The sequence below is a fragment of the Gymnoscopelus microlampas genome (assembly GCF_963454915.1).
Source record: "Gymnoscopelus microlampas genome assembly, chromosome: 3".
Classification (NCBI taxonomy): Eukaryota; Metazoa; Chordata; class Actinopteri; order Myctophiformes; family Myctophidae; genus Gymnoscopelus; species Gymnoscopelus microlampas.
Window position 1 is genome coordinate 36465954 of NC_139940.1, and position 15130 is coordinate 36481083.

Below are 15130 nucleotides of genomic sequence, written 5' to 3' on the forward strand. Positions count from 1 at the left end.
AACTTTTTGTTGCCAATAATTAAAATAAAGAACATTTTGGAAATATTTTCTACTGTACTGAAACCGTGACCCAAAAACCAAGGTTTGAACCAAACCGCTAACTGAACCGTTGCACCCCTAATACAGTCACATTTGTTGTTTCTAATTCATTCCACGATTTAGACTATGAGTGAGACATAGGCCTTTTTTTGCTCTGGGAGATAGGACCCGAATTGCGTAAGACAGCAGCGCTTAAATTAATGTCCTTGTGTTGAAGGCCACTCCTGGAAGGCACAGTTTGTGTTTTTGCTGCATCATATCTACAGACCTTTATAAGGCAATGACATGGTGTAAGAGGGACTTTTTGTACCCGTGTTCTCCTCTGCTTGATGCCCACTTGTGTCTCCTTTAGTGGAAGATGTCACGTCATTATCTCAATTATTAGACACACGCATAAACACACACACACACACACACACACACACACACACACACACACACACACACACACACACACACACACACACACACAGATACACAGACACACACACACACACACACACACACAGCAAGTCACCAGTGCAGTGTACCCACTGGCTGTCTGCAGCTGTGCACTCTGGCAAAGCTCTTGACTGGAGAACGGTGTGTTCTCATTTCCTCTAAATCACCTTCTCTCTCCTCTTCCTCCTCACTTTTCTCCCATCTTTCTCCTATTTGGAGGAGGTCATCATGTTCCAAACCGAAAGACACACAAATGAATTGTGTGCAGTAGGATTTATTATCTTTCACCTGTGATGGAAAATATGATGGATACTGTTGCTGCTGTCAGCTGCTGGAATGTTGAACTTCAAGTCTACCAAGTCTTAACATAGTTTAAGTTTTGCGTATTGTTTAAAAATGTTTTAGAAGGCTCCATGGTATGCCTATTATTTATTTGTGACCAAGTGGTCTTTGAAGGTGTATAGTCTTTTTCATATATGCATATATTTCACCCGTCTTCCATCAGTGTTTTATTTTTTTTCTCACTCTCTTCCTCTTGTTTTGCTCTCTGTCTCTCTCCAGGTTCTGTTGCATGCGTGGGAGCTCACAGCAAGTGAGCCCTCGCCCCTCCGCCAAGATCCGGCTGTTAGATGTGACCACGAGGCTGATCAGGAGAAGCCATCATGTCTTAAACCCAGACGGACCCTCCGCCTCCCTTCCCTTCCCCCGCCCCTCCCCCCCCTCCCCAGTGGACCACCTTTCCCCCTCCCCCATCCCGCTCCCTGACCTCCCCACCCATGTGAGGGGCAGGCTTCCCAGCTCTGGCTTCCCTCCGCCGGGCCCTCTTCCCTCCTCGGTCCCCCATCCTTCCCCTGGAGACATGAGTCTGCAAAAGCACCATCTAGGAGGAGGCGGTGGCGTGATGGGCTCCGACCGGGACCTTCAGTCCACCGCCTCCTCGATCTCCCTGCCCTCCATCAAGAAGGCCCCCAAGAAGAGGCGCCTCTCCCTGGCCTCGCTGTTCCGACGGCGGGGCAGGGAGCCAAAACCCGGGGCACGCCACCGGTCCCGTGACCTCCATCACCACGGAGGAGGAGGAGGGGTGGACGGCATCGCCAGCATCGAGAGTATCCACTCCGAGATGTGTAACGACAAGAATGCTGCCTTCTCCTCCGTGCCAGGGACCACTACTGTCTCCACATCCGGCAGTGGTGGTGGTGCTGCTGCTGTTGCTGCTGCCTCCACCTCATCTGCCTCAGGGCCGCCCTCCTACACCACCACCGCCACCTCCTCTTCTGGTGCTGGGGGCGGAGGTGAAGGAGAGCTATTGGAGTGTCCGCTGTGCCTTCTGCGTCACTCCAGGGAGAGCTTCCCAGACATCATGACCTGCCCTCACCGCTCCTGTGCCGACTGCCTGCGTCAGTACCTGCGCATCGAGATCTCAGAGTCGCGCGTCAACATCAGCTGCCCTGAGTGCTCGGAGCGGTTCAACCCGCACGACATCCGCATGATCCTGGGCGACCATGTGCTCATGGAGAAGTACGAGGAGTTCATGCTGAGGAGGTGGCTGGTGGCTGACCCCGACTGTCGCTGGTGTCCCGCGCCAGACTGCGGGTGAGGAGATGATTTGAAGTGCATTATTTTCTTACTATATGTATATATGTGTGTTTGTGTATATATAGAGATGCTCAGTTCAAAAAATAATGTACACATTTTGTTTGTGTTAAAACAATTGGTGACAATATATATATTGTTAATGTGTTATTATGGTATTAATTTTGACAGCCCTAATATATAAACACACACACACACACACACACACACACACACACACACACACACACACACACACACACACACACACACACACACACACACACACATCAACAACTGCACACATCATGTGGTGCATGTTGAATTCGTTTCTCATTAAACGTGTTGATTCATCACCAGCTTCTTCTCCAGAGAGCAGAGAGTGTGATCTGAGCTTTAGTCTCTGGTGCCCTAAGTCTCTGAATACCTTTGTTCCTCTTGGGTAATCATCTCCCATGGATACCAGGCAGCAAGGACCAGTTTCCTAAGCACCTTGTGGTGAGACCATCCTAGCGCCATTGCAAGCCAATTTGACCAAAAACAACAACATGCAACTATCGTATCGCTAACAGGTTTTTGGGAATCCATTCCATTGCTTTGAGTTCCAGTCCACCACAGAAACAGCTCTGGAGACAGACCACTAGCAGCAGGATTGATGGGCTACCCTCCGAACGGCCAATTGGAGCCAGCTGATTGCTTGCTGTAGCCCTGGTGATGTTTCAACAGTAGGCGGTACATGCTGGCAAACTGCTATGTGTGGCTCTGCGGCCTCAGCTTGGCCAACAAAAGACACAGCGGCTGTCTGGCCCAGAGCCCAAAGCCTGCTGACACCGCTGTTACAGACGTGTATTGTGCTCTCAGAGACACAGAGAGAGTGGCCAATGGTGGCTGTCGGTCACAAGCTGTTCCAGGAGGGGAGAGTCAGAGGATGAAGGATGTTGAGTTGAAGAGGAAAGAATGGAGACGGTAGCAAAGAAAGTGAAGGGCATTGGAGAAATGGACACATATGCAGACGAGGATGGTAGGGGGGAAGCAAGCAAGAAATGAAGAGTGGAGAATAGACAGAGTGAGGTCACCGCAGATGATATACAGATGGATGAACAGAGGAGGGGAAATAGGGCTACAATGATGGGAAAAGATAGATGGAGGAGTCATGCTCTCAGGGAGGGTGGCACTGGCATGGCGCATAACTGTACCAGGGAGAGACCGCACCACAGGGGACTGGCTGCTGTTTGGCGTGTTGCAGTCATCACAGTACAACAACAGCTCATTTCTCTACTAGTTGTTTTTGGACTACGTTTCCCACAGGTTCCTGGCAAATTGATTGGTTTGAGAATTTGTGGCAGACAGTGGCAGCATGAATAGATGCACCTAAAAGGGAATGAATGTGGCTGACAAAAGAGAGACCTCCAAAAACATGCGTGGTGGTAGCTAGTCGTGCAGAATTAGCTGAGGGACAGAATGACATTGCCACTTTCAGCTTCAGCCCTCCTTATGCTTAAATTAGTGTTTTCTGGAAGATAAATAGTACAGCGAGTAGAGTGGGTCTAGCATGGAAAGGGAACTTGAAATTGAACAGACTTTGAACAAATCCTAACGTGGCTGTAAGAGTGCCTCATCTTGCTATGCTCATGTTACATGAATGTGCAATTATTATACATTAATGTGTAAGTATATGGTATAGCCTAATATGTGATGTCACATGCAGGGATCATGGATATAGAACATATATCACTGCTATCCTTGTAATACATTTTTATTTTTCATAAATGAATGCCCTACTACTTCATCATACAAGAGTGCCGTACTAATGCCGTACTAGTAAAAATGGCAGCTCTACAAGCTCAAAATCACATTGGCTATTTTCACTATTTTAAAATGCTTTTTTTAAATAGTAATACAAAATTAATGGTTTTGGACATACAAGCTTTCCCACAGCAACAATATCAATTTGATATGTTTGAATGAAAGGATACGGAACTCAAAAGAAAAGAAGAAACATGTCAGAGAGAGCAAGACATGTGGTAGAAAATGGAGGGTTTAACCCTCCCATGTGTCGTTAGCTGCTGCTGCTGCAGGGAGGGGCATACAGCCAAAGCCCCAGGCAGGCAGGAGGAATTTGTGCTGCTGTTCAGAGTGGGGCTCTGGTTCTGAAACTGCAGAGTATTGATAAAATACCTAGAGCCAACAACACACCCCCATCTCACACCTAGCTGACTAGCCGTCCCATTTTGTTTTGTATATTGACAGTTGGACACATCGGAGGTGATACTAGGTTGTTTAATAGCAGGACAGGATGCTTCACTGTGGTCAATCGTGCTAAACAAAAACGGTGCTAAATAGCACTAAAAGTGGTTCTTTGGATTGTAATCATAGGGGAACCTCTGTTGGTGCCATATAGCACCTATCCTAAACGTTCTAGTGTACACAACTACAACTACAACTGTATCAGTTGTAGTGAGCCGTCACTTGCCGACTGAGCCAGCTCAGTGGGTCGTTGCCCGTCGATAGCATCGGGGTGGCGTAGAGGTAGAGCTCTCTGATTGGCTGTTTAGCCATGCAAGGGGGAGGGCAAATTGCAATGGAGGTGGTACTGTCGCTGTAAATGTCTGTTTTCTGTCTGCATACACCACATAGACCGTAGTTGTCGCTGCTGTATTTTTGCAAAAAATGTAGATACTTAATGCTAAATGGCATTTTGTTAACGTACAGCCTTGTGTCTATGTCCTATAAGCCCTCTAAGCCCCCTGCTGTGCAGTGGTCATCTGTGTGTTATGCTATGATTTCTCAAATGAATTCATGTGAATGTACCATATCAATGCTGTAAGCCCTGCAGTTACGCATGCGAGGGCATGTTCATTAGAACGTCAAGCTCTCATTTTTAGCATATACGATACCAGCCGACTGCACGGTGTGGAGAGAGCAACTCTTTCACACCTTTCAACCGACTGATCTCCGACTGATCTCCCAATTTAAGACTTAGTCTGTAGATGTCTGGACAACAGTGGTGTGTGTAGCTCGCTTTAGGCTAATACTGACAATATTTTTGTAGAAATAGTTTATCTATGTACCTTTAGGCTTAAGTGGAGTGGGACTAAACTTAGCTTGCTCAGTTAGAATGGGATTTTATGCGGCAGATGCCTGTTGTATGCACAGACACTTTATTGTCTTTTACCTGCTTAAGAAGAGACGCAGAGCGATGGGGAGAGAGAGACCTAGGCAAAGAAGAAGGTTGAATTAAAGACTAAAGCTTAATTTATGCTTCGTCACACGACTGTCAATCACCGAAAATAACAGATTTTCAAGCTAACAACGCAAAGCATCACCTCGGAGAGATTGAAAATCAGATACTGTCGGTGACGCACAACAAAGTATTAGTTAGACTTAAGGACCAGAGACTGAGAGGAGGTGGTCTGTCAGTGTTGCGTAGAGTGTCACGGTGTGATAAAATCATCACATCAGGGTACTTTACGTGACTTACGTCATAGGTTGGATAGTGTCCAAGGCTAAATATTTATCATAATCTGCTGCCAAAGGCTGACGCATCACAGGTGGATCCAGTAGAATGGGTGTGCCACAGTACACTGTACTGAAGTCCCATTCGTCTGTTTCTCTTTGATACTCTCTCTTCTTGCCTGTCTCTGTCTCTCTGTCTTTATCCCTTTTTGGCTGCCTGCCTGTCTCTGTTACCCTGCTCATTTCTCTGTACCTATCTCATCTCTCTTTCTGCAGCAGCTGGCTGCTTCTCTCTCTACCTGGCTTTCTCTCTCTGTCTCTCTACCTAAGCAGTAATCTGCCGACTATGCTGTGCTATGCGTAGCCGTCTAATTCCCTTCCTGGCTGATGTCTGTCTGGCCATCATCCTGTGTGTGTGTGTGTGTGTGTGTGTGTGAGTGTGAGAGAAATCCACAGCTCATTTTGGTGGGGCCAAGTGGACATGTGTCCAAATCCTCCAACTCTTGGCTAATCATAACACACACATAGGTCAGGCTGGCCGCAGTGAGGAGCAGGGAACACGTCAGCATGTTGACTCTTAAGTACTTATTAATTTTAACTGCGACCAGAACAGGATAGACGCAGAAGAGAAGGCCCGTTTGGGATTCAGCCACAGACTCAACTGTAATATCAGTTCAGTCAAGGTCCAGGACCCCCCTTTTTTATATAAAGAAAATTGTTTTAATTTTTTCAACTTGGTATCCAGATGAGTAATTTAATCTCACACCCTGCGATCCATGATCCCATGGCAGCCCACTAATGGAAATGTATGCGCACCCCATTAGCAATCATGACTCACAGTTTAATAAACCATGGAACAGTCATTTGTAGGATGACCAAATTTTCATATTAAAGACAATGGGATGATTTCTTCTACATGAACTGGCTTCATCCAGGACATGGAGTGACACTGATGCGACTTGGCCTTTTATAATGGAGCTGTTGTGGGGTCACCGAGAATACAAAGGTACATTTTAATTGTGAATTGTGAAACACAGTGTGAACTCAGTTGTACCGTCGGGTATCTCAGCTTCTCATATCACACATACTATAGTGTACATACGTACTCTCTTTAGCCAAAACATTCTCTCTTTGTCTCTTGCATGGATGTTTTATCTTGCATAATGCATGGTATATACTGCATTGAATTCACTTACCCTTGGTTACTTTTCTGGCATTGGCTTCTTTCTGTTTGACGATGTCACAAGTTTATTCAAGGCCTGCAACTTAGAGTGCTGCTGGCAGCCATTTCCTTTTCTTCCAGGAATTGTTTCAGATGGCTGTAAAACTCTCCGTCCCCTTAAGAGCCTCTAATGCTGTTTGTACCTTGTGCTGCTGGAGTCACAGGAACCTTTAATCGTCAGTCAATTGGATGTGTTGTTTGTAGGGTGTCCTGCCTTTGCTCTGGGCAAAACCATAACCAAATATATTAAAGGAAATTGAAGAGCCCTTGATTTAGTTTTGATCCCGTCTTTCTTTACAAAATGTGCAGTTCATTATTATTCCACTGAGTGCCGCGCTATGAGCTTGTAGATCTGCTAAAAAGAAATTGTAAAAAATGTGTGCAAATCTTTGAATATATATATATTTTTTAACTCAAATCTTTGGTTCTGGGGGGTCCCTGGAACAAACTATTTTCAGATGGGGGTCCGCGGCCAAATACATATCATTTTGGGTGGTCCTTGACATGAAAAAGTTGGCGCACCACTGATATTATAGCAACATATGTTTCTTTTTCAGAAAACCGTTTAGCATTTAGAAGACATTTGTAGAATTTAAGTTAAAATGCTCGCTTTAAAAAATACATATATTCAAAGATTTGCACACATTTTCACAATAAAAAAAAAAGCTGATCTACAAGCTCATACGCAGCACTCAATGCCACGCTATGAGCTTTTTGCTATTTTTTTTTTAATAGCCAAAGAAATCTAAAATGAAACCGATGCATTCCCGATCTTAATGGGTTAACCAAGCTAAGTATGTTGACAGGATTGAAGGCAATGGCTACTACATCAATGTCTGTCCAGTGTCCACACACTCCACACCTGTCTTCAGAGTCTTTTCACTCTCTGTCCACAAATGGGTCCTTCCCTCCTATCTCGTCCACATTCCTCTGCTCTATTTAGTCCAACCAATGTGTTGTGTACACATTCAAAGACAAGTGCTTGTTTGAGAGTTCTGGTGTCAGTTATTCACTGAGAATGTTTGTCAGGGATGATAAATGTGCATTTCTTGTGTCCACAGATCAAGCGTTATTTTTGCACCCCTCAGTGGTCCAAAGGAAAACACAGGGTTCTTCCCCCCCGTTCCATGTTTTCCTACTTCTCTGCCTCTTATTTTGATAAACTCCTTTTTCCTCGCCCATTCCTCCTGTAGCCTCAGAGATCTCAGATTAGTCCACCTTTTAATGAAAAACAAAAAGGTTTATGACCCAGTTTTTAACATGTTATTGGCTAAGACAGGCTTTTGGGGGTGGGAGTGCGCAGAACTCAACATTTGGACCAGTAATCTCCCTTTGTAAACATTGGTTCTGTCCTGCTCCCCTCCCAACCCACGCAGACAGCTGGGTTCTCTCCTGGGTTCTGGATGCATTTTGGGAGGTTCTGGGGCTGATCCACACATCCATCTGGCCACTGGATTCCACAGCCAGTTTAACCACTTAAGTCCTATTTTATACTCGGGTTTATTTGAAAATGCTATTTAAAATGCCCAAAATTGTCACCTATAATGACATGCACAAAATAGGGACGGCAGGGTTAATATGTTTAAAAGCAATAAAAATCACGTAAATTGACTGTTCATTAGTATGTTTTGCTATCAATTCCATGTTTGGGTCGGTTATTTTTGTGTAATGCTTGAGTTTGTCCCATCTCCTATGGTTCAGTTGGGTATCAGACATTTTGCCTGACATGTACCTTTTATTTGCACATTATTGATCTAAAATGACTGATTAACATTATCTGTGATTACACAAATTAATCATTAAAACAAAGGCAAATTTGTTCTAGATCAGCAGTGCGTCTTCTCAGAGGTAGTTTGGGAATACATTCCTGACAGCAGTGGAGTGTGAGACCACCATTGTCTGCACTGCCACTGACATAACATTGATTTAAATGACATTTTCTATTTATGTGCCCTAGTAGCCCATGGCCTTGCTTTCTCAAGATGCTGCATTTGGCAGAGCGTGGTTAGGAAAGAGGGATCAATGCCTGGCTTTGAGGGGCAATCAGTTCTGGATATGTCTGGTCAAAGTTGAGAATGTCTGGATGTAATTGGCATTGCAGAAGCAGCTGCAATTTGGAATCATAGTACCTGCTATTAGGGGATTTTGTCAAATGTGATGCATGTTCATCCCAGTAACTTGTTATTCTAAAACTGTATGTTGTGCAATTTGGGGGATTTTCAGATTGAAGTATAAAGTTGTGTGTCACAGCAGTTGGTCATACTGCAACTGGTGATGTAATACTTGTTAGGGATTTTGTGCGTAGCCCATAAAAAAAAAACAAGGGGGGAAAAAGGGCTGTTTGTTGTGGCAGATGGTTGTAGAACACGGCTGACGATTTGTCATTTTTGTGGGTGTGGGGAAGGTTGGGCTCAGTGAGAGTTGCAGTGGCTGACTTCATAGTAAGCACTCGTACCGCGACACTAAAAAAACATGGCTCTTCCCACTCTGCAGTCTGCTCAAGTGTTTCAGCACGGTGGTTTTACCAAGTAGGACCCTCTCTGTTTGGTCAGTGTCCGTCTGCGTTCTAGTAAAGTGATCTGTAGCGGAGAGGAAGTCTCCCAGGCTCCCCTTGACTCTGGAACAGAAACCTGATCCTTGGGTCAGTCAGGGAGACACTGGAGGGGGGTTGTGTGTCTGCTGCAATCAGACACAACATAGGCGCTCAGGCCAAGTAGGCTACACTACATACATACATTCACTATAAAATATTAAGTGCCCATTTAACTCAAGAGTGCAAAAAATGACCCTTCCATGCCAATTTCCACTCTTGAGTTATATTGTTTTGTATGTCCCCTATTGGCCTCGGCTGTAATAAAGTTTGATCGATTGATTTATTGACACTCAGAATTTTACAATGTACTCTCAAAGCAAAATGTACAACAATTTAGTTTGTGTCAGTGGAGATATGTGTTGTGTGTACAAGGTACAGCCTCGGTAACAAGTCAAACCTAGTGCTTTTTGTCACAGAATGCAGTGCTAGATTCTTCCTCACATTTAGTCGGTCCAACATGAGGAACGGCACTTGATGTTCTGTAGCTTTTCCAGTGTCACAGATGAAGACTAGCTCAGATAGGTCGATGTTACTTTATTCATACTTAACATGGTCAGAGCCTGCTGAGAATCTCTGCTTGGTTAAAACTAAGCCAGGAGTCTTCGTTCATCGTATATTTATATATTCAGTTATATATTGACAGTGTGGCCAAGTACAACTCCTTGATAATCTTTGCTACTATCTGATCAATAAGAATATGAACAGGCCATTAATAATGGCTGATGCTTAAGTGTCCATTTTCCATTAAGTTTAAAATTAATGTCAAATAAAGTGGAGTCGGAGTCATCAGTCCTCCTGAGCCTGCTGTATATTGGCAAGCTGGCTGGCTCATTAAAGCCTCGGCTGATTCTATCTCTCACACACACACACACACACACACACACACACACACACACACACACACACACACACACACACACACACACACACACACTGTACAGACTTGATTGAGTACAGACCCAAGCCACATTACTCATGTCAGAGGACTAAGCACCCTAGGAACAGATTACAATACCGATGGGCAGAAGGAGAGAAAGTGCTTGTCTGGCCTGCTGTTTTCTAAGATACCTGACATGGGTTTTGAATACGGCGATATATTAAACTGGTGTAGCTAGGCCATAGCCATGTCTTAATGCAGTAAAGTGTGCGTCACGTGAACTTTGAGCCTCATTAATGCATGTGCATGTCAAACTGGGGGAATTACCCTGTTAACCCATTCAATCCGGGAAAGCGTCTGGGTCATTTTAGATTTCTTTGGCTATTAAAAAAATAGCAGATATACAAGCTCATAGCGCGGCACCGAGTGCAGTGCTATGAGCTTGTAGATCTGCTATGTTTGAAAAATAAATCGTGAAAATTTGTGCAAATCTTTGAATACATGATTTGTCTGTGGCCTGGGCCGCGGCGTGGCAGACGGTCCAGGCACCCTATGCTGCAATGCCAGCTTGACAGCGTGTCGCGGGTTCCCGATCCCGACGCCCTTTGCTGCGTGTCACTCCCCATCTCTCTCCCCATTTCCTGTCAGTCGACTGTCCTATCATTAAAGGCATAAAAGCCCCAAAATGAATATTTTTTATATTTAAAAAAATATATACAGTATATATCTTTGCTTCTGGCGGGTCCCTGGAACTAAATATTTTGAGATGGTGATATTATTGCAACTTAAGTTTTTTATTATTATTTTTTTAACTGTTAGGATTTAGAAGATATTTGTAGAATCCCCAGAAGCAAAGATTTGAGTTAAAAAAATATAATTTTCACGATTTTTCCAAAATAATAGCAGATCTACAAGCTTGTAGCGCGGCACTCGGCGCCACGCCATGAATTTGTAGATAAAATAATGATTATAGCAAAATAAATCTAAAATGACACGGTATGCGTTCCCGGATTGAATGGGTTAAATGCTTCACATAAGGGCCATTTATATACAATTAAGAAGAATGCTAGCGGTGAGCTTATAACTAAAGGTCTTACCATGATTGCATTTTGTCACTCTGCTCCAATAGAATGTGTTTGTGTGAGAAAGGGAGAGAGGATGAGAAATGGACAGAAGCTGTATAGAAATTATGTGCACTTCATTAATATTCATTTTAAAGATCACTAGAATTATTTTATAATGTAGATTTTATGTATGAGCATGGGTACGGTTGGTATGCGGTCTATGCATTCTGTGCCTACAGTACGTGTCTACTACTGTATGTCCTATACACATCTCCTTGGAAAGAATGCACAAGGGACAAAGATGAAACGTTCATAATGATGATGATATGAAAAGAGAATTAACACTTCACAGAAATGGATGGAGAGAGGAACTAAATAACCAGACAGACGAACAAAATGTGGAAGGGAGAAGATAAATAGAGATAGAACAGAGGAAGAGGGAATAGACATTTGAACCTGATTTTGTAATTTGTCGTACGATGATGATGATGATGCCCGAAAATATCAGGTCGCAAGCTTATAGATCCCACGGTTTCCTACAGGAAACAAATTAGTCTACGTGCTACTTGAGGGGGTGCACGTGTCTACGCACACGCACACTGGGGCTGCACAATATGGACACAATTCATACCTCCATATTTTTGCCAAATATCTAAATGGCGACACATTATGTAATATATTTTTCATTTTCATTTCATTTATTTCAATTATGTTTTACATGATCACATACATTTACTTTTATTTTTTAACTTTTTTTTTTTACATATTCCATAATTATGGATTCGTACTTATTGTAAATTTCAATTGTAGCAACATTGATAACTTAACATTCTTAAAACAGCATATTGCAGTGCCATAGTGGTGTGTGTGTATATATACGTTTAGTCTCGGTGCCGACCATTTCATTCTCGGTGGTCTGGCGGAATCCCTGGATCTGCCATCATACGGCTTGAGTATAAATAAGCATTATCCAGCTTATAAGGAGTGGGGCTTGTAGCCTAGTAGAGAGAGGCAGACATGAATGTTTCTGGAGAGTGAGGGGGGAGAGGGCGCACGGTTGACGTATGGTCTGTCTATACAGCGCTTTCAACAAGTCCTCCAGCATTCATGCTGGCTGATTATATTAACATAGCTGTAAATGCAATACCCGCAATCCCGCTTCGAAATTCAGGCCCTGTACAGTGTACACCCTTTTCACAGCAGCCATTTTGATAGGTAAACACATCTGAGGGTAATACTGGTGAGGGACTGGTACTTCTGGTACTGTGCCAAACATCTACTACACAGAACTTCATGCTGAAGCACCTACTGTAAATGAACCACCCCCACAATTAATGTTATTACCATCAGCTGTGTTTACCTACCTGTCAAAATGGCTGCTGTGAAAAGGGTCCATTCTCACATTTTAAATTGTGTGCTATTTGACTGACAGAGATTGTGTCAGAGTAGCCAACATCTACTGTATGAGGAGGCACACCTGTTAATCATTTACTCTCAACAAAAATAAACTTAAGTCAGAATTCACTAGGCTGTGATTTGTGTACCTGAATAAGGGCGCAAAGCTATAAAAAGCCGTTTGTTGTGTAAGATGTGGCAAGCATTTTTTGTTCCATTGCTTATCATTTTCACAATTTTCTTCGCATCTCTGTTTTATACGCATCAGTTGGCTGTTGAACTTTAAGATGGTTTCCAGTTTGCTTTTGTTTGGCAGAATTCATGGGAGCAGCCAGTTTCCTGAAAACATGTTTTTGATTTATGTACATTATGTACACCATTACCAGGACCATAAACATGAAAATAAGAAAAGGGCAAGACTGATCAAATATCACTTTGGCAGTAGATATTGGGAGTGTTCGGTTATACCCTCTGTGCTCTGCTCAGATTTCAGAGCGCTCTGGTATTATCATAAAGCACTTAGATATCAGTTAATTTACTAACGGACGTAATTGATACTCATTAACTAACATTGCCTTTTTCATCTTTTAAAATTCCTCCCATGTATATTATGATTATAACCTGTTTTGTTTCACGTAAACAGTACATGTTGAATATTGTCTAGAGTAACAAATAAGCTGCAACCATCGCATTTTCACAATGACTTCTCCAATGTTTAGACGCTCAGGACAACCCCTCTTTTACCTCGGTGTGGTCAATGTGCGCACTGACTGATCTCAGAGCGGCAACACTCCGGCCACTCTTAATTTCTGAATGATATATATATATATATATCAGAATGCACCCATTGACCTTTTCTGTTTGTGGGTATGTTTCCCTCCATGCAGGTATGCAGTGATTGCCTTCGGCTGTGCTAGCTGTCCCAAGATCACCTGTGGTCGGGAGGGCTGTGGCACAGAGTTCTGCTACCACTGTAAACAGCTGTGGCATCCCAACCAGACATGTGACGCAGCACGACAGCAGAGGGCCCAGAGCCTCCGCCTGAGGACTGTCCGATCTTCCTCACTCAGCTATAGCCAAGAGAGTGGAGCTGCAGGTCTGAGACACACACACACACACACACACACACACACACACACACACACACACACACACACACACACACACACACACACACACACACACACACACAGGCACACACATATATATATATATACACACATATAGCTTACACATTTACAAGCTTGCAAGCATGTAGACTTCTCTTCATATTGTTCTGTTCAGTAACTTGTTCCTTGTTCAGATACTTTCTGTCTCCTAATATTGACTTAATGTTTATTACATTGAAATAGACTCCCACCTCATCAAGCTGTCTATAACAGACGGACAGAACCAACCATTGTTTCAAGTTGTTGTTTAGTCAAGCAATGTTTCTGGTTGATAGGTTACTAGGCATTAATAAAACTAGACGGAAGCCTTACACGAGTAGAGGGTTGTGATCAAACTTCCTTAAAAAAATCACACCCAGTGTGAAGTGGGCGGTGTGTGGTCAACATGACTCACTTAAAAAAGTCACAACATGACTCACTTAAGAAAAAGGATAAATGACTTTTTTTTAAGTCCATACTGCTATTCATAGGGCTGCACATGTGTCATGTGTTTCGCTAGCCAATCACAGTCCTGAATTTGCAAAGTCAGCCAATCACATTACAGTTAGTGGTGATGACACTAGCTGTAATGTGATTGGCTGACTTTGCAAAAGTATAGATTTGCATTGACTGTGGAAGGGTTAGGGTTGTAGACTGCGTTGTAGACTATTGGCCAATCACGGTGCAGGATTGGTCAGTGTCCAAAACTCACTTACAGGGGACGGTTACACCGCCCCAAAAACAAAGATGGGTCATTATGAATCAGAATGGATTTTTACATATAGGAATTGTTAATAATTTCACCCATTTTACCCAGCCTTACAATAACGTAAGGTATGGGGGATTTGTAGTCAGTGAGCTTAAACATGCAGGGGCGTCTGGGTGGTGCAGAGGCCCACCCAAGACTGGGGTTCAATTCCTCTACGGTGCCTCCTGTACTGTACTGTACTGCAACGCACACAATTGGCCTCGTTTGAGGGTGGGAAGCCGGGTGGGGAGGGCCAACTCTGTCACTGCACTAGTGACTCCTACAGGTTGGTTGGGGTGCCTGTTCATCAGGGTGTGGCTCTTGGAAGGATAGTGCGTTCCTCCATATGCATTGCGCCCTCCTGGTGAAACACCACACTCTCGGGTGAAAAGACACAGCTGGCTACGTCACGTGTATCGGAGGGGACACACCTTCGCCAATACCAACAGTAGGGGTTGGAAGTGACAGGGACTATACAATACACATGGGTAGAAAAATAAAGAAAACTGAACAAAGGTTTGGGGGAAAACAGGTTCAGTATGGTCCTTTTCAAATGATTGTGTAAACTTAACGGT

General features: G+C 43.7%; 1 protein-coding gene across 1 annotated transcript in view; it reads left to right on the forward strand.

Annotated features, from left to right (window-relative positions):
• rnf19a (ring finger protein 19A, RBR E3 ubiquitin protein ligase) overlaps positions 1–15130 on the forward strand; it is a 45169-nt gene that overhangs the window by 19919 nt on the left and 10120 nt on the right. Inside the window, exons 2-3 of the mRNA XM_084052057.1 lie at positions 1042–2073; positions 13547–13755. Coding sequence (XP_083908183.1) covers positions 1052–2073; positions 13547–13755 — 1231 coding nt within the window. The 5' untranslated portion in view covers positions 1042–1051. The remainder of the gene's footprint in view (positions 1–1041; positions 2074–13546; positions 13756–15130) is intronic.